At 39.2% G+C, this 26,107-nt stretch overlaps 3 protein-coding genes and 1 long non-coding RNA gene across 9 annotated transcripts; 3 read left to right on the forward strand and 1 right to left on the reverse strand.

The window, feature by feature from the left end:
- The first annotated feature begins 1,189 nt into the window (after window positions 1-1,189).
- On the forward strand, window positions 1,190-2,613 carry LOC112168305 (histidine-containing phosphotransfer protein 4-like). 5 transcript variants are annotated; one of them, XR_005800921.1, is made up of 7 exons: window positions 1,190-1,278; window positions 1,481-1,489; window positions 1,642-1,768; window positions 1,884-1,957; window positions 2,090-2,158; window positions 2,271-2,342; window positions 2,503-2,578. XR_005800921.1 is itself a non-coding variant. In XM_040507447.1 (6 exons), exons 3-6 carry the CDS (start codon window positions 1,914-1,916, stop codon window positions 2,540-2,542), a joined length of 225 nt encoding a protein of 74 aa, XP_040363381.1. In that variant the 5' UTR covers window positions 1,196-1,489; window positions 1,642-1,768; window positions 1,884-1,913; the 3' UTR covers window positions 2,543-2,613. The 5 variants fall into 5 exon arrangements, 3 of the variants coding, with proteins under 3 accessions (XP_040363381.1, XP_040363380.1, XP_024161194.1); XR_005800920.1 differs by having other exon boundaries at window positions 1,191-1,278; window positions 1,429-1,489; window positions 2,503-2,599; XM_040507447.1 differs by having other exon boundaries at window positions 1,196-1,489; window positions 2,503-2,613.
- A 10,674-nt stretch (window positions 2,614-13,287) lies between these two features.
- Window positions 13,288-14,115, forward strand: LOC112203377 (protein trichome birefringence-like 30). Its single transcript, XM_024344353.1, has one exon. The coding sequence runs from the start codon at window positions 13,288-13,290 to the stop codon at window positions 14,113-14,115; it is 828 nt and encodes a 275-aa protein (XP_024200121.1).
- Window positions 14,116-16,494: 2,379 nt separating this feature from the next.
- LOC112201446 lies at window positions 16,495-21,002 on the forward strand. Its single transcript, XR_002936755.2, has 3 exons — window positions 16,495-16,668; window positions 17,672-17,677; window positions 20,948-21,002. It is a non-coding gene; the product is annotated as an uncharacterized LOC112201446 (long non-coding RNA).
- Window positions 21,003-22,264: 1,262 nt separating this feature from the next.
- LOC112202669 (putative Peroxidase 48) lies at window positions 22,265-24,145 on the reverse strand. 2 transcript variants are annotated; one of them, XR_005800411.1, is made up of 2 exons: window positions 23,596-24,142; window positions 22,265-22,818 (listed from the first exon to the last, which is right to left on the reverse strand). XR_005800411.1 is itself a non-coding variant. In XM_024343672.2 (2 exons), exons 1-2 carry the CDS (start codon window positions 23,770-23,772, stop codon window positions 22,644-22,646), a joined length of 384 nt encoding a protein of 127 aa, XP_024199440.1. In that variant the 5' UTR covers window positions 23,773-24,145; the 3' UTR covers window positions 22,265-22,643. The 2 variants fall into 2 exon arrangements, 1 of the variants encoding a protein (XP_024199440.1); XM_024343672.2 differs by having other exon boundaries at window positions 22,265-22,850; window positions 23,596-24,145.
- Window positions 24,146-26,107: the final 1,962 nt, after the last annotated feature.

Consider the following 26,107-nt stretch of genomic DNA (forward strand, 5'->3'; position numbering starts at 1 on the left):
CATTCCCACAAATTCTGTCTAAAAATCTCTCTCCTTCAGGCTTCAGCAAAACCCGGCCCCGTCTTCCTCTCCATCTCTCTCATTTCCTTCCCCAAACCCCGCAACCTCCCCAACAGCCACCGTAATCACTTTCAATCAAAAACCAACTGCTGTCGCCACTGGGCGTGGCAAACCCACCTAAATCTAGTCGCTAACCCTAATCCCTCATTCCCTCAGCCTCTATTCGAGATTTTGACTGACCCTGACCCTCAGCCTCTCTTCGACTCACTCCCTCTGTCCCTCAGTTTCAGTCACCGCCGACCCACCGCAAAGTTCGACGGTTCGGCCTTATCTCTAAGCTAGCTCTAACCTCTCAGTCAGTCATCTCACTCCCTCAGCCTCTCTAAGCTAGCTCCTATTCGTAATCTCGAACCGCTGAACCGCCGACCCACGGCTTTGCTTCGACCCACTGTAAGTAAACCTTCTCTCTATACTTCATTGTTGGGATGTTGGTCTCCGACCCATCGATCTCCAGTTAATAGATTTGATTATTTGAAATTTCATCTCACAACTCTCAATCTCCCTCAGTCCCTCATCTGAAATGTTGTTGGACAAGGAGGTGGCGAAGGAGGTGACGAAGGCGGTGAGGAGGAGTTGTTGGAGAAGGAGGTGACGAAGGCGGCGGAGTCGCTGTCGTCTTGCACACTTAACCCCACGAACCCAACACATCCATTTCTCCAGAACGCACTCAACTCCTCCATCGTCGATTCCAAGTCCAGTGTGTCGTTTCTGTAGGTCCTGGCAGGGACTCGGCGATTTCTGGGATTTGGGTTGATCCCTCTCTTATGGTAGTCCCTCATTCTTAAGGTTTTGTTTGATCAGATCCCTTCGCCTCTTTGTCTGTTTATTTTTTGATCGAACATAAATAAGGTGGGGTATTTACTGATCGAACATCTGTTCATGGACAATCAGCGTATCCCTCTGGTTCTCCATCAAAAGCCGTATGCATTTCGCCTTATCAGAGACTCTCTGCTAATGTTCCTGTTCAACTTCATGAGAGGTTTCAAGGTCCGTCATACTCTTAACCTTCGTATCCATTATTATATCTGCCTGATTTCCCTTTTATATTTTTGATGTATTATAGAGTTTTGATTGGGATTCTGGAAGCACACACGTCTATCATTGTTACGTCAACGTGGATGGGAGTTATGATCTTCTGTGATTTAGATTTTGTGATTGGCTTCTGGTGCAGGTTTTTGTTGCATCTTTTGCATTGGTTGGGTTATAGTTTGAAAAAGGGTGAGCGTATTTGTCAGTTTTTGATTATCTGTGGAGGAATTTTGGTTTGTGGTTTTGAATTGATTTGATTTGCAGAGGGAGCTAGATTCGTCAGTTTTGTTCTGCTGGGGAAGAAGCCGAATTACTAATTCTGTTCTTTTCTTTTGTCAGTCTTGATCACATCTGGGTGCTTTTGATCTCATCTCAATCGCTCCAACTGCAGTTTATTTGGGTATGTACGTACAAAGGAAGAGCTCTTTCCATATAGCTTCTATATATTGTCTTCTTCTTTTTTCTCTCATTTCCTCCCTTTTTATTGTAGAGTTCACTTAAATTTTTATCATATGTTGCTTATGCATGCGTTTATATCGAATCATGATGTAGGTGGTTATGACAATTGACAAAGAAGACAAAGCGGCTAGAGCTTATGACTTAGCAGCATTGAAATATTGGGGCACCAGTCCCACAACCACTACCAACTTCCCGATGAGTGCATATATGATATATTCTGGTGTGGTTTAATTATTGTTATGATGTTCACGCAATAATGAGATGTATATATCTCAAGTGGAGATCGAATATATAATTTGTATATGTATATAATATACCTGTAATACTATATCCAGATCAGTAGCTATGAGAACAAGATTGATGAAATGAAGCCCATGACAAGACAGGAGTATGTTGCATCTTTGAGGAGGTATGTATACTAATTCCATTCGAATTCCATAATTCTGATCATTGTAGAAGACAACGTGGTTCAATAATACTTTCTGCCCCTATACTTCTAGCTGGTCCCTATAAGAGTAATACTGGCTGTAATTCTGTGCAGAAAGGAAACCCCTCATCATTCTTATAATTTGGACACTCATATGCATCAGTTCAAGGGAAGTAGCGCAAGGTAAACATCTCAACCTCATATGGTTTATTCAAAAAGAATCTGTCAGTATATTTTGTATTCACTTTTAAGAGAACAAGATTTATCTCACAATTCCTTTTGCCAATTTGTGCAGCATCAGAACCAAAAAGGTGAAAGCTGAATGCCAACAGTTCAGGGAATATTGTAGGGCAGGAAATGGAGAATGGTACGTAATCACATAGATACGTATCTTCCAGTATAAAGAATCACAGCTGTGGCTTCATATATATTTTAAAGGAAACGTTAGCTAAATGCTTTTCAGATTCATTATCAGCTTCTCCTATATTTTTTTAATTTTTAATTTTTAATTTTTTTAATGTTAGTAGGTTATTGTTTGGAACAGCACACGAGAGGATCAGAGGATGATTGTTACTGATATTCGATTTAGAACAAATCTCCTGAACAGAAAATGAACAAGTATGATGGTAGAGTTCCTATGAGTTCAGATCCGATGAGTAAAATAGAGGCAGAACTTGAAGCTGAACTTGGGAGATTGGGGCTAAACAGGAATACTTCTACTTTGGAGAGAAAATTAACTGATCTTGATGAGGTACAAAGTCTACGCTTATCGTTGCAATTTTAAGTTTAAGCAGCACAAATGTATCTTTTAGTAATTACACATCTGGCTCTTTTCCTACTGCTGAATTAATAGTATATCATTTACTTCAATCTCCAAGATAAAACTGCACACTTAATAGTTTAATCCATGGCTTTGTGTAGATTATCCATTTACATACCTGGCTCACACTTAATTTCATTGTTTCCTTCCATTTTTGTTTGCAGGTGATGGTGTGAGTGTGTGACAGAGTAAAAGCAGGATCTCCTTCAATATATCTGACAGCTGTTAAGGTAAATGATCTATATCCTTATTTCCTCCATATGTATATATATCTCAATTATCTTGATCAATTACATTGTATTGTCTCTCTCTGTAGAGTGTCACTGATCAAATTTCAAAAAGAGAGATCGCAAAAGCTCTGTCTATATCCAATAATTACATAGAAATTGAAGATGGTAAAACTTTCCTGACCTTATGGCCTATATGTGGAGAATTGGGTGTGCCATGTCTCAGCCATTGTCTGGCAATGAATAAAGCAACATTCCCCTGTTTAATTAATGACGTATATGCATAAGATTTTTAGATACTCATCCTCTGATTGAATGACAAAATGTTGTCGTAGCATTCAATTGTACAGAAAATAGGAGTATAGTTTCAATGTATTTACTATAGTTTCTCAACTCAATCGAGTATAATTTATGATTTGGTCCTTGCATCTTTTCTATTTCTTTTAGTGTTGGAGCATCTTTTCTATCATGGATACTTTTAGCTGCTTTAGTAATTGTAGATACTCAATGACGTATTTATCTTAGTATCTTAATTCTCATTTCTAAAACCTAGCAATTTCCTTGATAGTGTGCTTTGCTAACTAGAGAATCTGAGTTTAGATATATATATATTTTTAATTTTTTTATTCCTTAGTAAATTTTCAATTCGATTATGATTTTTGAATTCTGATACAAGCTTTGTGTTTTTTTTTTTTGCCTCATGTCTTCAGGTATTTTGATAGATTTTCCGGGTTTGAGCCTTCATGCAGCTGTAATGTTTTGTTGCTTTTTTTTTTTCCTTCACTCGGTTGAATCAGACTTCAAACTTAATTTTTGTTATAATGTTGAAACCAGCTGTAATGGATTTTGGTATGAGGAAGGGTGTAATGGATTCAGTACCTGTATGTTTTGGCTTTGGCTTTTGTGAATTCTTATATACTCTATTGTGTTTTTCTTTTTAAGAAATAAAGAAAATTGTAATGCAGATGGTGATGGGATTATGAACGAAAGTGATCAGAAAAGGTTACATCCTCCAGGTCGTTCCAAAACATTCAATCTTGAAACTACCTGTGTTGCAAAAATTCCTATGAATTGAGCATTTTCTTTTTTCATATTGCTGATATTTTCAGCACCTTTCTTATTTAAAATACCATTCTCTCTCTTTACAAGCTTGATTAAAAATAACAGTTGTTGTAACATGTAAAATTATAATTGTATTATATTATATAGATCATGATTTGAGGAAAAAAAGAAAAAAATTAGACCCGCAGCATCGCGCGGGAGAATTTTCTAGTATGGAACTATATTTGTCTAGCTGGTTAGTTACTAAATGTTAGGGGCGCATATCTGCTTATGGAACTTTATTTGTTTGGAACTGACCATCTTCAATTAGCTGACAATGTATCTATTGAACAGGAAATTGCTTTGGCTCCCACAGCAAGCTAAAAGCATTTACAATGGCATTGGAATTTCAAGCTGATGGTTGATATACCAAGTAGTTTACAATCAGGTCCTTACCAACCCTAGGTACTTGCTCTTCACTTATATCAAGTAGTTTCTTATCAGTTGTCCTTTTTAATCTTTCAGTGGGACTTGATTAATCACTTGCTTGTTTGACCAGTCATAACTCTATTATATGATCCCTGTTGCCATGGTATACTCTAATCTTAATTAATTAATATTTTTGAGGCATGAGAGAGAATTTAAGAGTCCTGAATTCCATTCTACGGAAACACTCTGGGAACGACTCTAGATGGCTTGTAAACATCAAATAGGTAACGTTTGACAAAGGATAACCTAGAAGATTAGCAGTTCGTTGAATGCTCCATAATAAGATAAAGCAGCTGAGGCATCTATTCGAGTGTCTGCACTTGCAGTTATTTCAAGAAGCTTTGGGATGTTCTGACCATGAGCTCTCATGCAAGGAAATTCAACACCAGATTTTTCTTTGGTTGTATCTAGGTTGTGCTTTTGTCTGTCTTCATTGTTTATATAGCTATATCACTCTTTGTTTTATCTCTTTTTGTAGGAATGTTATAATATACTTAACGCGATCAGTGGGTAGTGAAATTAATAGTAACAACATTCATTATGTGGATATTGCTTCTGGCTTGTACCCTAGACTGTTCTGTTATCCCATCTCACTAAAAGTAAGAACGAATGGTCTTATTTTTGTAATAATGTCAAATCTGTCAGTCCATCCTGATAAATCCAGCTAGAACAATACTTCCATTTCTTTTTTCACGGTTGCACCTATTAGACTGTCACTGATGTTTGTGTTGTTCTACATTGCAGGTTGCTACTAAACCAGTTGAATGCGACTGCAGTGTCGCAGACATTTGAAAGCAGTTCTTTCTGTGGTTTATTTCTCTGTCCTTGCCGGGTCCTCTTCCGTCCTTCTATCCCCCAAGTTCACTTGGTAAGTCTTGACGGAACTTGTAGAACTTTTGACTTCTTTAATTGGAGACGAGAAATTTGCACGTCAATATGCTGCCAGGGTATATGTGCTTTGAAATTAAACTGACCTGTAAGAACTTTGGTTTTCCATTTCATTCTGAACAGTTTTTCCTCAATGTTCTTTTGCTCAAGAAACTAATTTCTACCAATAAAATAGAGCTCAAGAGAAGACTGTTGGAACCCTCGTCCATTAATTAAAAATGCAGAGTAATGCATGATTATGCTAACTGGGGCAACTGAAACTCGCCTGCTAGCCATATTTTATTGTAAATTTATATATATTTCATTGGGTGCATCACTCTTGATGACACAGGTTATCTGTTGGGACAAGTTAATGAATTAGATCTTTTTAAGTACTTTTCAAATTACAAAATATGGAACTTTATTTGTCTAGCTAATTAGTTACTTTCAGTTTATATATTCTAGGGATGCATATCTTTTATCATCAACATGTGGTTTTTTTTTTTTTTTAATAGCTTCAGGTTGAGTCCTTGATCTTTCCCCAAAATCTAGCAGGGTTGAAGATCTAATGCTTCTTCTGATGCTGGAACCCAGCTCCCTATCCAGTGGAGATGTCTGTACTCTGTAGCTTTATTTCTTCAATATTTGGGTAAGTATATGTGGCCATACAAAACAAGAAAATGCTGAAGGGTAACTTCAAGTTCACAGCCTGTTGTATTTCTTCAATATTTTGTTTATTATTCTGCTAAACTGCTTTGTCCTTGGTTGCATGATATCTGATCCAGCAAAACAAGGATATAACTTCATTCTATGTGCATATTATCTGCAGGGTTATGCATATATACTCACGCAGCCCGGAATACCTTCCGTTTTCTATGACCACTTCTATGATTCGGGTGATTCAATTCATGATCAGATTGTGAAACTGGTACAGCAGTGTAGCTAGGTAGTTCCTTTATTAACTTGTGTCTAGTAGATTCTTCATTCATTAAGCATTTGGACTTGTCTGCAGATTCAGATTAGTAGATATGAGACATTTTGAAGTGATCGATGCTCATGATTAGGTTGTGTACATAAGACAATGGTGGATTAATAGAAATTGCAATGAATGATTTTGGATGTGGGTTTCATACTTTCATGAATGGGCAATTTTAATTTCCAGAATGCATGCATACCAATTGTAACAGGGGACTACTAATATGTGTTATCTCAAATTGCAAGCTACAACAAAAGCACACCAAAATGTGTGGTTGCAGCTAAACAAAAACAACACAAAAATCAAATAGAAGTCTATTGTCTTTTTGGCATTGGGACGACAGAAAATTGTAGTCTAAAGGGCAAAACAACAACATAAGTTAGACGAAAGTGTTGGCTAAAACGTATAATAACAACAAATAAGTGTGGTTGGAATCAATCACAGACAACATAAAAAGACCTCATAAAAGACCTTTCACACAACACTTAAGTGTCGTATGTATGTACCCTAGAACGACACTTAATTGTCCTCTGATGCTCTTTACGACCACATATAATTGTCGTTTAAAGTAAATTAGCACAACCTTTAAATGCTGTTGTATGAGAGAAGACACTACATAAGAGTCTTCATATTTCTTATTTAAGGGCATTCAGACCACATAAATAAGTCTTGCAAATATGCTTCACACAATAGTATTTAAAAAATACTGTGGTTGTTTTGTTTATCAGACAATACAAAACTGTTGTTTGAATGCTTTTAAAGAAACATATCACAATGTTCCCAAAATGCAAAACTCATCAGACGACACAAGACTTTTATTTTTTTATGTCGTCTGAAAAATCAGACGACAGAACACTTCTGTCGTCTGATGCCCCCAAGAGACGACACCGTACTAGACGACACATTTTTGTTCGTTCAGACAACAGAACAGTTCTGTCGTCTGATGCACTTTTTGGCATAGTGATTTTAGGGTTTCCATTGTGACCCGCTTCAAGTCGAACAAACCAGGAAATTTATGTGCTAGAGATCGTTAACAGCATATACATAGAGGAAATGGTAGTTCCATAATCTGAAGGTTTAGTGTTTAGTCATTGTGGCATTTGCCAACATTATATATGATTTATGCGTCATCCTTGTATAAATGTACCATTGTAATATTAAAGAAGTAACAAACTGTTAGTGAACCATCTGTAAATTCCCTTCAAGGTCTTGCATCTATTGACCCTGAACTTATAGGGCTTCTTACGGCTGATTTTTACTATTCTATGAAAAAAAAAAGATATACCTGTTGTAAAATAGAAAATAAGATAATTTAGAGCAAGAGATTTTGAATGTAGAGAATGCAATGTGTCTTATTTTGTAGAGAACCCTACCTTATTTAGGGATAAGACTAGAATATAAATTACAATAATATCCCTAGTTGACTAATTACAAGATGCCCACTGAATAATAACTATTTACAACACTCTCGCTTGGGTATTCTTTGTCACTAGTTGACTAATTACGAGATGCCCACTGAATAATAACTATTTACAACACTCTCACTCGCTTGGGTATTCTTTGTCATTAGTTGACTAATTACAATATGCTCACTGAATAATAACTATTTACAACACTCTCGCTTGGGTATTTTTTTTTATCATTAATCTTCTCTGTGTGCTTTGGTGTTGCCTCGTCAAAGTAGGACCGGGTATTATCTCTTCTACCTGTCAAAACTGGATAATATGGGCCACCAGCCTGCCATTTACCACATTATATTATTATACATACATCGATGTCATTAGATATGAGCCTCTTCTTGGGAGAATTTCAAGGTTTCTCAAAACTCCGGTCATGGATATGCAAGGAAATCCCGGCAGTTCCACTTCTGAAATGAAAATTCCTCCCTGTTTTCCTTTGTCCTCCATTTTAAAAAATTTCTTATTGAAAGACTTCGATTTGGCTCTTGAGCAGCTTTATCCGGGTCTTCCTTTTGCATGTTATTTTGATCACCTTTTCTTTCCCGTCTTCCTAGGAGAATCTATAAGCCCTTCGGATCTCATTTTAGCTTTCGAAAGAACCGCTTGCGATGGAGTGGAGCATGGTATTGTCACTCTTACGCCTGGGGGTCCTGCCCAAACCCTTGGACTGTTCATACTGTTCATTTAATAGTAAAATGACAATTTTGCCCTTAATTTTTCTTTAGATTTACGACCTTGTGATGTGTTGAATTGGCGTTTTTGTTCTTCCTACTTTGGTCAATTACAGTTGCCTTCGTCTTCTGTTTTTGTTGACAAAAACAGAGGGAGTGCTGGTATTATTGGTTTGATGATGACCTGGATCTGCGCTATCTGATAGTGAGAGAGAGAGAGAGAGAGAGAGAGAGAGAGAGAGCTTGGTTCAGTTGATAAAAGGTAACTTCTTTATCTAAATTTTACAGTCATTCGATTTAGGGTTTTGTGTGTGATTTAATGAGCATGGGTTCTGTTACAATTTGTTCAGGAATTTGTTCTTTGTGGTTATCCCGAAACAAATGAATTCATCTTTGGTTTTGTTTTGGATTGTTGATTTTGATTTGTTCATGTTTCAATTGTTGCGATTTGTTGTGTTTATGTTTATTATGAAATTTCTTCTCTGTTGTCTGCATATTTATTTTGTGTTTTCTTAGTTTGCGAATTGTCTCTTGTATTATACTTGATTACATGTATTTCTATGCATGTAATTGTATCTAAAACACTAGAATTAAGTTAATCCTTAAGTCAATTATTATGTAATTAATCCATTTTTATTTATTGTGTATGAAATAAGTGGAATTGCGGAAATCGAGATAAAATGGTGCGAATTGAAGCAAATTGAATTTTTGAGAGAAAAAATGAAAGTCAACCTCGAGTCAATACATTGAAATGGAAATGAGACAAGGAAGAAATTGGCAACAGAATTAATCTAATTACACGTGGGTTTATATTGAAAAATGGGTGGTAGCTTAATTATTAATTAAACCAAAAATTGGTCCCCCCCTTGTATTCTGCAGTTTCATTAATCAAGGCTTGAGGGCAGCCGCACTAACCCCCTTTCAACAAAGGGAGCTGCGCATGTTCCTTTTGGTTTTATTAAGTTACATAGTCGCACCATCTTTTAGTCATTCTCTTTTGCCACATGCGACTCAATCCATTCTTTCCTTTGCTTCTCTCCCTCTCTTATGTTGCCACGTTACCACATCTTATCTCATCCTCTCTTCTTTCGACCTCAAGACCCCATACCTTATCCTCTATTTTTCTTCTTTTAACCTTTTGGAGCCGCAGAATATACCAGACCCATTTTTCTCTTTCTTCCCACTCAACCGCCGCAGCCACCTCCATTTATCATTCCTTCCCATTTTCTCTCACCCATCACCACTCACTCTCTCCTTTTCTCTAATTTTCATTTTTTTGGGACTCACTCAAGCCTCAAGAGAATCATCATCAAGAGTACCACACCTTAATTTGGGTAGTTGGGTGAAGAAATTGCTTGATTCATACTAGCTCATAGCTAGAAGTGACCAAGCTCTCTTCCTTATTATCTATTTCATAATTTTTATATACTTTTGTTGATGGATTCTTGTATAGGTTGTGAGTAGTTCAATTTTGGGAGTTAGGGTTGTGAAGCCCTAACTCATCTTGTGTAAATATTGATGCTTTAAATAAAATAAATGCAATTTTCATTGTGTATGCTTTAAATCTGAATTTATTGGTTCTTAGAATCATGTTTCTAGGCTTTGTTACCCTTTGAAATTATGTTGTGGGCAATTGTGATGAATAGATTGATAAATTGACAATTTATTAATCTTGTGGCATCTAGGATTTAAGTGTGGTAACCATTAGCTAGCTTAATTGTAGCTAAGCTTGCTTGGGTCTCTATTATCTTGCTCTCTAGGCCTCTAATTTTGGATATTGCGGCCTTCACTGGCGTAATGCCCAAATTAGAGAGTTGATTGTGGCCTTAACCGGCATAGTCAAAACACCGAAAGGATAATTGGTTTAGTAGCTTTAACCGGTACTAGATACGGGACTTGACACATATAGGAAATGCATGCATTTATGAAATTGGCATCGATATTTGCAAGATAGTTAGTGTGAATCACCCGACACTCCTATGTTTCCATTAATTTGAAAATCCAAATTTAATTTCTTGCTTGATAATTAGTTGTTTGCTTTTATTTTAGTTTGCATTTAATTTAGTTAATTCTCAATTCAAAACTGCCAAACAAAGTTCTACCTTCCATTGTGCATAACTCATTTGGGCTACAAGTTAGTGGCTTTGATTAAGCTTAGTGTGAGCTAAGCCGAGCATTGCCGAGGCTTGGTGCCTTGTGAATATTATTTTACTTTATTTTATTTTTATTTTTCATTGTATGCATTTGAGTGATTCTAGCACCAATTACCTCGGTTAGGTCCAACACCTAATCCCCGAGGTACGATAATCAAGGTTTTAATACTTCCCTTACTTGACAACGATTCGTACGCTTGCGAGAGTATATGAACCAAGTCAATACTATATATAAAGTGTCGGTTTACTGTTATAATGTTCACAAGAGGCAGTGGAAAAGTCGATTTTGCCCTTACTGTTATGGTAGAATATCAAGCTGATGTAAAAGTCATTTTCCTCTTGCTATTGTCGGCTGAAGTTCTTTTCACATGAGTGTGAGATTTGGGACTGAGTCAGAATCGGTTCTCTTCAGTTTTGGTATTGGCAGCATAAGTGTGAGATTTGGGATTGAGTCAGTTGGATTGAAATTGAAAAGACTAGAGTTTTCTGGGTTATTTTTGCAAGCCGAAAGAGGGGACAAAGCGGGAATAGAGACGGTGAGATCTTGTTAGGACCCAATTTTGTGATCAACCAAGCCCACGTGTGTATCGAAGCCCAGAATAGCTCTTTTGGCTGTGAAAGCCCATATTAGGTCCAATTATGTGAAACGATGTCGTCTATGCTGACTATATAGCTGGAGTCCAGCTGCATTGTAAAAACTAATATGAGAATTGAATTGAATTTTCCTTTTGCTTTTCTATTTCCTTTGTTTTCCATTTCTCTTAGGGTTAGGACCCTAACAACTGGTATCAAAGCTCCAAATCATGGGGCCGAGGAAAGTTGGAGATCCACCACAATATTCATCAACACCGCCACGTCCACCTGACCCAAATAATTTGGGGATGAATCTCCAAATCGAGATAGATGAGACAACAGCGGGATTATGTGAACTTCAGAAATCTATGGCATTGATGGTGACTGAACAGACTTTATTCCAGTATGAGATATTAAACGAGTTGAGACAACCAAGATTGGGGTAAACAGCTCAGGTGATTGAGCCTTCAGTGCTTCAAATCGATTCTCAATCGACTTCTCCAGTACCAATCATATCTCCATCAGTGACTCAACCTATCTCTCCGGTGCTGCAATTTGAGATCATGGATTCCTACAGACCGCAACAATAGTAGTAAATGAGGCCGCTGCCGTCGCCAATGCCACCACCACCAGCCATTTCGGATCCTTACCACTACTATCAGCGTGGTACTTAAACAAGTACCGGTACCACTCATTAGAGTCCCCGTCACCTCCGCAACAGTGGAGTCGGCCACCTCAAGCCAACCACCTACATCCCCAGCCGGGCTCTTTTCCTCCGCCATTGCCCACTCCTCATTATGCGCACCATTATTATCCTCAATCTTATCATCTTCAGCAGCTCAATCAGGAGTGGGGAGCTCAGAGTTGGCTGAATAACCAAAGCTGGGAATACCCAGCCCATAACGATGAACAAGATGGGGTAGCTAGGACGGCAATGGAGAACCTGGATCAACAATCACAATATACTCCAGCCGGCCAACCAGAAGAACAAATTGGGTCACTTCCCTCTTCACAACCAGTGTCTTCTCCGATTATGACGATGGGCTCCATTCACCGCAAGTTATTGGTTGTTTGAGCATGATGGTGGAGTGTGAAATTAAAGGCATTGAGCTTCCAATAGGTGTGAGCTTGGAGAATGGATTTGATCACATTAGCCATGATGTTGAATTGCAGTCCGAGTATGACAAAGTGGTTATTGCTGAGTCAAGGAATGTGGAGTTGAAAACTGATGTTGCTAGTGCTGATGAAGTTGAATCCCAGGAGAGAAAGGAAAAAGAACTTGAAGCTGGAGATTGTGAAGTTGATGATGATGATAAGGACGATGAAAGGGAAAATGACAGCATGATATTTGGGAACTTTGTAACTGCTAAACAATTATTGAAAAAGTTGGAACGAGAATCGAGTACTGGTTCTTACTCAAGTGCAGAGAGTTATGGCAACTGTTCTCTGAGTTATGGTGATGATTCTCAGAGAGTTTATGGGCAGATTGTGTCAGGCTCAGATAAAGAAGTGAATACTAATGAACGTTCTGGGAGTAAAATTGGTAGAAATGGTGGGCCTGCACTTTTAGGTTCTTTATCACAGCATCTGCAATCCATCAAATCAATGAGCTCGCCGCCGCCGTCATCAATTCAGACTTCTCCAGGATTAGCTCAGGCAATGTCCCAACTAAAGGTCTTGTACGAGAGAAGGAAGATGCCAACAAAAATAGGACAGGTGAACTTACTTCCAGTATGCCTTTACCTAAGTGTTATAAGTGTGGAAAAGATATTGGTGGTACAAATTCTGTGGTGAATGTTTTTAATGCATTGTCTGCAAGACTTGAGCATTACATTGAGGGTTTCAAGAAGAGTAGTCACTATGTACTGCAACTATGCTTTTCTGGATTTGATAAGAAGGTTCGCGATAAAGGTGGTGGGTAGTCACTCATTTAACAGATGAACTTTTTAACCTGTGCAAAGAGTTTGTAGGGAATTTGAAGATACTTGGGGTAAATATTTCCAACTTGATATCTGAAATTGGGAATTTAAAGACAATGGCATCTGGTAATAGCTTGAAATTTACTTTTTCACTGATAATTTCCTTGATTGAATTATTGAGTTGTGGATATGTTGAGAAAAATATGAAATGGTTTACCCAGATCTTAGTGACTAGTAATAATAGTGGGTGCTTGGATCTACACCATGATCATGGGCTTATCTCTAGTGGCATTGAATTTAATAGATTCGTGGTGAGTAGAAAAGATGGATTCATAGTTGTTCTTTACTGGAACATGAATGAAGAAGATGATATGGAAGAGATTGAATTGCCTCCTAAAGTTTGTGACTTGTTTAATGGGAATTGGGTTTTCAATCCTATGACTCACCCTTTGTATAAAGAAGACCAATGCGAGTTCCTGACAACCCAAGTGACTTGTATGAGGAATGGAAGAAGAAACTCTCTGTGTCAACATTGGAGATGGCATCTCAAAGATTGTAATCTTCCAAAGTTCAATGCAAGATTGTTTCTGGAGAAACTTAGAAACAAGAAGCTCGTGTTTGTGGGGGACTCATTGAATAGAAACCAGCAGGAATCCATAATATGTTTTGCTCAGTCTGTAATTCCTCTTGGGAGAAACAGCCTGGTAAAGAATGGATCTCTCTCTGTTTTTAGAATTGAGAATTATAATTCTACAGTAAAGTATAAGTGGGAGACAAAAGGGTCTGGGAATTTGCTTATGTTGGCTTATCCTCTACATGTGAAACTTCTTATGAATGATACTGAAGTGATACACAAAGGAATTAAGCCATTTTCTTTGAACGACTTGGGCATTTTATTGGATGATGGTAATGGAATTTTTTTATCTGGTTTTTGTGAAAACTGATAAGTCAACTCCGCACATGGAGTTGGTGTTTGAGAAGGAAAAGGGCTATATGGTTTTTGGCTATGATATTATTGATGAGAAGGCTAATGTGAATATTGTTAAGGTGCATGTGAAGAAGGCCTTCGATGAAAAATGGGTGGCAGAAATTACAACAAAAATTGTCATGGTTATGACTTATGACAAATGCAAGGGTTTACATCATCACTACCCATACCTAGGCCCGGCCCTGAGAAATTCAAGGCCCGGGGTGAAGAATAAAATTGGGCCCTTTATATTAAAAAAAAAAAAGTCAAAAATTGGGCCCTTTATATAAAATTACTTGATTTGCTCCATGATTAATGAGACTTGGGGGTTGTGAATTGAGAGGAAGAAGAGAAGATGAAGAAGATGAAGAATCTGAAGAATAAAAAGCGTTAAAGAGTAACCGGGCTATAATTTCTCTTTTATTGGCCCAATGTTGTATTCCTTCATTTTTTTCAAGTGGCAGCAGCTCCCATGTGAAGTTGTGAACTGCTCTTTTGTCTAGTTGCAGGGCCCCTATATGTTCCCCTATATGTTGCCACACGTGAATGGCCCAAGAATGGACATTCCCTTTTGTCTAGTTGTAGAAGCTTTTTGAATTCCTGTCTTTTCTCTTAATTTGATTCCCAGCAGAAAGTGACTAAGAGAGATTTGGGCCCTGGGCTATCGCCCTGCCTGCCCTGGGCCAGGGCCGGGCCTGCCCATACCAAAGTGATAATTGGAGTTTGGAAGACCATGCAACTTTCTAAATATCTGATCAGAAACTCAATTATGTGTGCTACTGCTCTTGGTGTGACGAGGACTATAGAAAAAGCACAAAATGATGAATTTGGTGAGAAAGCTAAGAAGAAGCAACTTGTTTTGGGATTAGATGAGAATAAGCTATATTTAATAATATTGCTGCAATATGGAATTTCTAAGGTGGGGGGAGAATTTATAAGTGATATATTTTGCTTGCAATTGTTGCTGGACTTGGTAAGAAAAATTTTGCAAACTTGGACATGGAAAAATAGAGAATCTTTGCAAACTCAGATGATTGTTAGTAGGTTTCTCTGTTTATACATGGTGATAATTAGAGTGGATGATGTTTTGGAATTCTCAAGCAGGGACAAAGAATTGATCGAGGTAAATTCTACATATGATTGTTTGACTGCAGCAAGGGTTCATTTTGATCAAGATGTTTATTGGTTTATCACTTATTCAAAGCTCATTCTTCATGTCCAATTGTATCCAAAACTACTATGTTTGGGGTGTCTTCCAACTGAATTTCAAGAGACAAGGGGTTTTCAAAAAGAACAATGTGTTGTCATTATGTGGTCTAGACCTCTTTCAAGTTTCAAAGAAGATAGGGTACTGCCAGCACAAGATGTGATTGTATTTGGAGTGGAAGCAACAATTGGTAACACATCCTGGGGAGGAAAGGTAAAGGGTGTCAATTCTACAAGGATTATACACATGTGGATTGTAGTGACTTACAACGAAACAATGCAGGATGGTTATGAGATTCAAAAATTCTGGGTTGTGATCTTGGCTTTGTGTTGGAGCAGCAGTATATTTCTTATACTTGAGGTCAAGTTTCAATTGAAGAGGGGTGGTGTTGTTAAGACCCAATTTTGTGATCAACCAAGCCCACGTGTGTATCGAGGCCCAGAATAGCTCTTGTGGCTGTGAAAGCCCATATTAGGTCCAATTATGTAAAACGATGTCGTCTATGCTGACTATATAGCTGGAGTCTAGCTGCATTGTAAAAACTAATCTGAGAATTGAATTGAATTTTCCTTTTGCTTTTCTATTTCCTTTGTTTTCCATTTCTCTTAGTGTTAGGACCCTAACAGATCTTTGTTGCTTTGAAATTTTGATAGTTTAGTTTTGGTTTCGTTTCTCTAATATGATTGATTGAGTAAGGAAAACAATTTCTATAGTGTATGGGAAAATTAAAACAACTAGAATCTCAAGGCTATGTATCTGTTATTTCAGTTGAACAAGTCTTCAATCAGAACTAGTGATTTCTATTTGATTCATCAGTTGAAATATATACATTGAAAAAATGGTTTTTGTTCAGTTTATCAATTCAGGTTTCATATAGCTAATCTGCAGAACAACTAGAACAAAAGTACCAATGAAAGATTTTTGTTCTTATGCATTTCAATTGATTGAATTCGCAGGTCGTGTGTTATCAACAATATCATTCCGTTAATATTGTCTTCCAATTCAAAGAAGTTGCCTCTTTTTTTTTCCTGTCTATAATGATTCATAGTCTTTTTAATCGAAGATATTGATTGTGCTGAAACTAAAGAAATTGGTCAGTGCTGGTAGATTCATAACACACAAAAAGAAACAGAAAGAGAGACTACACTAAGAAACAGAAAGAGAGACTACACTAAGCAGTAAACAAACAAGGAAGCCAAACATAGTAATCAAGCTAACGACTGTTGGTTTCACTAATGTTGCAATTTCACATTCTGACTTAGTGGTCACTTACATTTAAATGTATTCTGTTAAGTCTTGATACTAAATAATTTCATATACAGTGTTAAGCTATCTTGCTTTTTTTTTTTTTTTGAGGGGAATGAAAGACTAATTCATTGATGGAAAATCATTACAATAAGAGATTAGAGTAGCCTCCACAGACGGAGGAATACAGGAAAAAAGATCTAACTGATAGTCAACATGCTTGGCCTCTTGAGCCAAGAGGTGAGCCACATTATTAGCCGATCTACCCACCTTGAGGACTTTAGCGTTCTGTGCATCATGCAACAAGACCCGCAAGTCTGCCAATAGAAAACCCAGTTCCGACAAATCCAAGGAAGAAGAGGATATTCCAGACACCAAATCCAGACAATCAGTCTCCACTAGCAAAGGTGTAAGGTGATTATCAATGGCCAATTGCACTCCCAAAACCAATGCTAAGAGTTCAGCATGTCGAGCAGAATGAGCAGCTACGAAAGTATGTCGAAACCCATAAAGAAAGGGCCCATTGTGATCTCTGAATACACCACCTAAACCCGCTCTACACGAGAGTTGATCAAAGGCTGCATCCACATTCAATTTTACAAAGCCAACTGGAGGTTTCTGCCACTTCGGAGTCGCCCTAGCAGCCAAGGCTGGCTTAATGTGAGCTGCTTTAAACTCTTCTAGCCAACCCAAGGCCATTGGGACAATCTGTGAAGCATGCTTGAAGTCTTCCCCCATACTTTTGCATTCCTGTTTCTCCAAGTAGCCCACAGGATCATCAGGGTAGAGGCAAAAGTCTGCAGGGTGACAGATGAGAGCCAATTTGCAACAGTTGTGGGGTTCGAAACTAAAGGTAGGTTGGCCCCCTGAAACAAGCCAGTAGCATGAGGACAATCGCGGACTGCATGAATAGGAGTTTCAACTTCTTCATCACAGAGTGGGCATTGGGTATCCAAATCAATACCTCGTTCACTAAGCCTACTCCGAGTAGGAAGAATATTAGATGCTGCTTTCCATGCACAAATCTTGACATTACCTGGAACTGGAGCGTTCCACAGTCGACGCCAGAGAGAAGCAATAGGTTTAGGTAGGGTAGGATCATCATTGAGAATCCGGCTCCGACCTACATGGTAGGCTGATTTAACTATGGACTGACCTCTTTTGTCACCACCCCATATCCACCTATCATCATGGTTCCGAGGACTAAGAGGGATAGAAAGAATCTTCTGCACAATATTAGCAGGAAATAACTCTGATAATAATGTAGAGTTCCACACTCCTGGAGATATGAAGAGATCGGCCACTAGAGTTACTCTGTCCGTGAAATAGACACTCAAGTCCTCATCCATCAGCCATGGGTCCAACCATATATGGGTAGAAATACCATTCCCAATATGTCGTTTGATACCAGCTCGAAGAATGTCTCTACCTTGCAATATGCTTCTCCATGCGTAGGATGGTTGTGAGCCTAGAGGAGCATCCCAGAAATTACTATGGGGAAAGTAAAGAGCTTTGAAGAGTTGACCGATTAAAGAGTCCGGATTCTGAATCAACCTCCACCCCTATTTTGCCAACATAGCCAAGTTGAAAGCAAAAAGGTGTCGAAAGCCCATTCCTCCCAAGCTTTTGGGTTTGCAGAGTTCATCCCAAGCACGCCAATGTATAGCCTTCTTCTCATCTGTGCTACCCCACCAGAACTGGGCACACAATTGATGGAGATCCTGAATGAGATTCTAAGGAAGGAGATAGCAATTCATAGTATACAACGGTAAAGCCTGAGCTACCACTTTAATTAGAATTTCTCTGCCTGCCACACTGAGCAACTTGGATCTCCAACCTGTCAACTTTTTAGACAAGTTATCTTTAATATAAGCAAAGGTATCGGACTTAGATCTACCAACAAGAGTCGGAATTCCCAAATACTTATCATGCTTGTCTACCACTTGAACCCCAAGGACTTGGGCCATTGCATCCCTCAAATGCGGTAAAACGCTTCCACTGAAAACGACATTACTCTTTTGTAGATTCACTTGTTGCCCAGAGGCTCTTTCATAAAGATTAAGCACATTTCGGATCCGTGTGCAATCCTGGGGAGTAGCATAAGAGTAAAGCATGCTATCATCAGCAAACAAGAGATGACTAATAGACGGAGCACCATCACAAATGCGCAGTCCCTTCCATTGACCATTAGAAACCTCATGCGAAATAAGAGCAGACAAGCCCTCTACACATAATAAAAATAAATAGGGAGACAATGGATCACCCTGCCGCAGGCCTCTCTGCGGTGTAATGTAGCCGCGAGGATTACCATTAATAAGAAAAGAATAGCGTACGGTAGAAAGACAAGACATGATTAGTTTCACCCACTGCTCCGCAAACCCCAATTTTATCATGATACGTTACAAGAAACCCCATTCCAGCCTATCGTAGGCTTTACTGATATCCAGCTTAAGAGCCAAAAAACCTTCTTGACCATGCCGCAATTTGTGCATGTAATGAGCTAGTGCTGATGCCACCAAAGTATTATCAGAGATAAGACGATTAGGAACAAAAGCACTCTGCTGGGAGATATAATGTCGGACAAGAAGCTCTTGAGCCTATTAGCAATAACCTTGGACGCTGTCTTATAAATAACGTTATATAAGGCGATTGGTCGGAGATGGGACATATTCACCACTTCTTTGATCTTGGGGATGAGGACTACATAGGTATAATTCAAATCAAGGGGAATTTCAGATTGCGTTAACATCGAAATCACTGCACTACTCACTTCATGCCCAACTAAATCCTAGTACTTCTGAAAGAAAAAGGGGGAAAGACCATCTGGACCCGGTGCTTTCGAAGGATGCATTTGAAACAGAGCAATATGAACTTCATCTGAACTGTATGGAGCCAATAAAAGAGCATTCATCTCTGCCGAGACTCGGGGTTCAATGGTCTGGAGAACCAAGTCTTGAGCCTGCACATCTGGAGGCTGGGAACTAAAGATATTCTGAAAATACTCCAACACAACCCCATCTATACCGGCCTTGGACTCGTGCCATATCCCGTAAGCATCAAAAAGATCCTTAATCTTGTTATTTTTTGGCGTCTGTTGGAAGCTCTCTTATGGAAGAAACGGGAATTCCGATCACCATCTTTAAGCCAAATGGCTCGAGAACGTTGCCACCAATACGTCTCATCAATGGACATCAATTCATTCAATCTCTGCGAGAGTTGCAGTTTGAGAAGATTATCATTTTGGTCAAAAGGCTTTTGTAGGAGAACATCCAGTTGAGCCCTAACCCCTTCCACTTCCTCCCTTCTGCTACGAAAGACAGTTCGATCCCATGCTAGGAGGTGATCACCTAGCCCTTTAACTTTGCGGCAAAGCTGAAGCATGGGGTCCCCCCCGTATGGAATACTCCACGCCTCATCCACCTGTGTCGAAAAGCCTTCGTGGCTACACCACATCTCTTCAAACCTGAAATGATGCTTAAATCTGTCATGTTCAGGCTGCTCCTTACGTATCTCCAAAAGTAGAGGGACGTGATCCGATCGACTAGGATGGAGATTGATCACACGTGAAAACCCAAACTCCGATAACCAGGCCAGTGTACAAGTGCCCCTGTCCAACCTTCTTTCGTGTTCGAATTACACCAGGTATACAGTCCTCCAGCTGCACCCATATCTTGCAAATTACAATCCGACAGAGCTTCCCGAAACGCTTGCATTAGACCCTGATTACGGAGCCTACCTCCGGACTTCTCTCCCAACTCCAAAATCTCATTGAAATCCCCAGCAACAACCTAAAGCTCACCAGGATTTCGGGCCAAGGATTGTAACAAGTCCCACGACAGATGACGTTGGCCGGTTTCAGGATGACCATAAAACCCGGTGAACCTCCATTCCACGTCGTTGGGGGCTGTGACAAAAACATCAACGTAAAACCTCTCCACATCCTGAACCCTAACCGAGATGGAGTCATCCCAAAGCAAGGCAAGGCCCCCTGATCTCTCCACACGATCGAAATGAGTTATGTGAGGAAAGCCCAGAGAACGACACAGAGACTGATGTTGTTCTTTGGTGCAGTGAGTCTCACTGAGGAAAACGAGACTAGCACGATGCTTTTGAATGAGCATCTTCAGAGCATGTCTGGTCCTGCGATTAACAATACCTTGACAGTTCCAAATCAATATATTCATATGGGAAACGAAACAAGGTGGGCGAACCACCCGCTGAAGCCGGCCGACGGCACTACAGAAAACTGGAAAACGCTAGGGCTAAACCTAGGCTCCGAAGTTTTCGCTTATGAGGAACTGTCTTTGAAGAAGAAAAGGTGCCAACCACCCATCTATTGAACCATAAGTATGTTCAGCTATCCTGCTTTTTAGTTAAAGTAACTTAAACAATTGCGTATACAGTGCTCAGCTATCCTACTTTTTAGTTAAATGCAAAACGAACAAAAGCTACTCCCATCAATATTCTTATGACTGCCATTTTCATGTTTGATGCCAACATTGATGCACATTTATCATTTATTGCTATCCTGCTGCAACCAAAAAGTACAATTGCTCGGTTGTTAGATGATTGGCAATATTTGCCTCTATCAAATTAAGACATGCTACTCATTCCTTGATGTTATTCATATATATGCACCATATTATCAGATACTTCCTATTGTCTTTAGATCCTTTGAAGCTGCTGGTGCTTTTGAGAAGTTTGTACAGAGTGATTATGGTGAAGATATAAGGTAACATAAACGCCTTCTTAATTACAATTATTCTAGCAGGCTGAGGAATATTGTATAATAAAAGACTAATTTTTAAATTTGTACTGTAGGCCTTACACTGCTGATATCAAGTCCATTGACCGTCAAAGGAAATTGGCATTCCCACGTCCTGTCTTGGCAAGTGAAAATTCTTGCCTCTCCTTCATTCCTGATTTTCATAAAAAAAAATTATTCTAAACAATCTCATCCCATGATAATTCTGTTCGGCAGATGCTGTTTGTAGTTCAATTCAATACCATAATAACAATTTGTGTCAACTTTAAAGCAACACTTTTGTCTTTCAAAATTGAAAAGACGACTGATCATGTGCACCTCAAGAAAGGGAATTATGAAAGACAAGATATCCATTACTGTTATGTTTCATTCATATAATAGCCCCTTTATAGTTGATTCATGTCATTTAGCTGGTATTTGTTGGCCTGCAATTTTCGAATTGACACAAACATTTATCAAACGAATTGATTTGAGTCTGTTTTTTGAGTGTTATTTAATAAAAGCCTATTAAGAAACCAACCTTAGGACAAATTTATCAGGCAACGACCCATTTTCATTTTTTATAGTTGGTTTGTGCTTCAATAGCAGTACTATATTTCCAGACCACAATGTTGTCCCTATTGGATCTGCATTCACATACACTCAATAATTTTTATCATCTTTTAATCTTACTACGATCGAATGTTTTCCATAACCGGTGTTTCTTTCTTTTGGTATTATGTCCAGTACTTTCCTTGAAACATTTTTTCTGTACATCTTTTCCTTTGCTCTTTGTTCTCAAGCATTTACAGACCTACAAAAGCTACCTTCAATGTTTGTTTGCACAAATAATATATTGGTAAGGACTCATATTCTTCGAGCTGCTCAATGTCATAGACTATATCATTGCAAATCAACTTTTCAACTGTATTATCAAATCAAATTTTATTGAATGGATTGCTGACACTTCATATTATGCAGAGCAGCCCCAACACTGGAACTGTGTTCATCAATCCAGCTACGAGAGTTCCCTTTTTCAGGCATCTTTCTCCTGCCCTGCTTTCGCTCACTGTTAATATTACCTTTGTAGACATGTAATGTATCTAACATTTGTAAATACAATATTTCACACTAAACAATATTGACAATATACAAACATCTTTTCTACCTCAAGCAACACTTCTTCATTTCACTCATAATAATGAACCCCGCAGCAATGTGCGGACAATCTTGCTAGTCAGAATGAAGACTGAGTTTCTGATGTAAAAGGGAAATCCTAAGGAACTACGAGCAGGAAGAGAAAAACTCATTAACACACCAGAATAATGCCATCTCTGGCGGCAAGAGCAAGTACATCGGCACAAGATACCACCGCTGGACAAACATTTTCGAGCTCCACCTTGATCTGATCAATTTTATCGAATCCCTTCAAGGACCTATTTGGTGTAGCCTGGTTCTCTATAGAATGGTTTTTATCCCCATTGCTGTCATCCAAGAGAACGGATGCATCACACCCCTGATTCAAGAAGCCCCACAACATTAAGAATGACAGATAAATAGCTGGATAGAAATTACAATATCCAAACTTGTTCATAGCTTTGACCAATTTTCAAAAGAATAATATTGTTCACATCTTGATAATCACCAGTAAAAATCAGAAGAAGCTTAATACAATAGAAAGCTCCAGTCAAAGTAGCAAACTTCCAATTTCACCAAATCACAAAGGATTGATGAATTTCTTCCCCTGTTTTGGATTTGATGTAGCTCTATGTAGTAGTATTGAGTCAAAGTTGGCTTTCAACACATATATAATAACAGTCGCACCAAAACCAAGAAACCCTATTTGGAAACCAGGAATCGATAAAATTCAGAACCAATTTCAGAGAAATCATTGCAGCTAACACGATTTCTTTCGGTCTCCATATATCAAATTCATAATACACAACATACTACTGGTTTTGGAATTGTAAAGTCAATAAAACAGGACACATTCAAATTAACAAAAATATTTATTCAGTTCAACCTTAAAAAATATAAAACAGGTCACAATGAGCATCGGATTAAAATACAGAAAAAGGCTAAATCCAACAAACACCCAGATGAAAAACACAACACCCATTAGGAAAATCCAAACAATGAAGCTACATTTTAAGCATTTCAAGAGTCAAGAAATCCCGAAATTACGAGAATCAATAAATCCCTAGATTTCAATGGTTAAGAGCAGAGCAATGGCAAAGTCATGAAGAATTTGAGTTCTATACCTCAATGAAGCAGCAGTCATGGAAAAAGAGACGCAGCAACTGGGCCGAGACGTTCCTATGCTGGCCGTAAATAAAATCCAAGCCATCTTCGACCGCACAATGGTCTCTGCCTGAGGTGAGGACACGACTCACACGAGTTCCGATAGAAATCATACTCCAGATTCCGCGACCCCTCATCAGTCGTCGTTTCGGTGTAGAACTCTTCTTGGCCTCCGTCGCTAGAAGCCATAGATACCAGAGTGACCAGGGGCTCTTCGGACGCCGATGACGACTTCGCCGGCGAAGAAGAAGAAGAAGAGAGAGAAGGCTTCTCTCTCTCCGACTCAACTCTCGGTTTGCTCCGCGAAACCACCACCGAGAAAAACACCACCTTCGCGAACACCCAACGCGCCTTCACTGTGCCCAACATCTTCTTCTCCTCCTCCTTTTCGCTGGTGTCGAGCTCGGAAACGGCGTCGTTTGGAGGGTCACGTTGAAGCGGGAAATGAGAAACAGAAGGACGAAGAAGTTGGTTATAGACTTATAGTAGGTTCTAGACGCTTTAAGGAGAAACAAGCCCTACCTTCATAATAATCTAGCACCCCACACTCCCACACCACTCACCCCTACCTTCATACTACCCACATATAGGCTTAGTTTGGGATTGATTTTGGAGGTGCTTTTGAACCTTCTTCTGCTTTTGGGCTTTAGCTATAGTGTTTGGTAAAATGTCTAGAAGTGGCTTTTGATCCAAATTGATTCTCCTAGAAGCTGAAACTAACTAACTAAGAAGCACCCAAGTACCAGCTTAGGGAAGCTGATTTTGTGAAATCACAGAGTGAACAGGGATTCATTAAATGAAATTTACAAAGATTTCCTATTATGTCCTCATCTTTTCTATGAGTTTACCTTGACCCAGATAGGGTTTTGTTAAGCTCAGCCTCTCTTCCTAGCCTCCTTTGCAGTAAAAACTCAAAACACCTCAGCTCATCGTTCAATCTCTTTTGTGTCTTCAAAACCCGATTCCGTCGCTCCTCCGCCACACACCCTAAACCCAAAGCATTCCCGGACCCAGCTTCTTCAACCTCCTTTCGTACTTGGTAAGCTCCTCATCAGAACCACTTGTTTGGCTCCAATTTTGTTGCAGCTGGTCAACAGTCTCTTTTCTTGCGCGGGCGTGCCAGCACCGTTCGGGTGCGGTCGTCGGGGGTGTCCCTTGACCTGACTTCTTTCAAGAGATTGTGGACGAGGAGAGCACCAACCTCGTCATGGGATTCTTTGTGCCTCGTGGCGAGGACTTTTGCTGAGTTTCTTGAAAATCACAATCGATACTCGATGTTGTAGATCGAGCAGAGCGAGAACCACTGGGAAATGAGGAGAACTTGCTAAAGCGTGACTTTAGCTTGGCTGGGTTGCTAGGGCGTTACCCTTGCTTGGCTGGTTCTGTAACCGTTGTGGTCGCGGCACTACCGTCGGCTCCCGAGGAGACTAGGACTGAAGTACGTTGACAGAGGGTTTGGTGGCACTGAAAGTCGGCTTCTGAGAAGACTAGGACTAGGAGTGTGATCACCGGTAAGAGAAAGAGAAGGAGAGGAGTTGCTCTTAGAGAGGTTGCTCTAGAGAGAACTTAGATCATCTTAGAGATGTTGTTGTTGTGAATGTGTGTTTTGTGATGAATTTGTAACCTCTATTTATAGGCTACCATGCCAACTACTTTGGTATTAAACAAATGAAAGTGGAGCACTAATTGGAGATAAGGGAGGTGGAGATGGAGCATTAATGGAGATAGAAATGATGAATTTTGGAGATAAGGAAGCACTTTCGGCTCCTTTATTCCTTCATGTATATCTCCATCAGGAATTCATATTTTGGCCGTGACGTCTTCATAACAAATGTTCCACTATGAGTGTAGATCATGCTGGTAAAATTTCAGAACTTTTAGTGTAGTGGTTGGGCCGGAAATGCTGTTGGACCCCTTACAGGTCCAGTTTTCCAATTTTGCTTCTGCAGAACAATGGACTGATCTTTTGAAGGCCTTCCACTTCTATCTGGATCTTTCACTCTTCATAAGAAATGTTTCTTAGGATGTCTAGAATGGTTCTGCAGAGTTTCAGCCCATTTCGAGTTCATTTGGTCAGGCGGCCGCTCCTTCTGTTTAGCTCGGTTTCTCCTAGCCGAAGTAGGAAAATGTGCTAAAGTTGACTTTCCATTTCCATGCTTCCACAGTAGGCTTTATTTAGCCTCTAAATATATATTTCGAACTTGTCGACAATATATAGCTTGAGCCACTGACATTGGCTCAATTTCTCCAAGACGTGCCTTGTCAGGCCAAAATGCTCATTTTGGGTCCAAACATTGGCCCCCAGACCTCGAAGTCAAAGGTCTTCGTCTTGACTGAAGAGGTCTTGAATCAGCACTACTCTTATAATGTTGTTGCTCCAAAGCCACTTGTATTGGCTTGACTGTTTTCATGTAGGCCTCTAAATAGGCCATAAAGCTTGAATGCCGTAATCTGAATTGCCTTTGTTATGAA

The sequence above is a fragment of the Rosa chinensis genome, chromosome 5 (assembly GCF_002994745.2).
Source record: "Rosa chinensis cultivar Old Blush chromosome 5, RchiOBHm-V2, whole genome shotgun sequence".
Taxonomy (NCBI): domain Eukaryota; kingdom Viridiplantae; phylum Streptophyta; class Magnoliopsida; order Rosales; family Rosaceae; genus Rosa; species Rosa chinensis.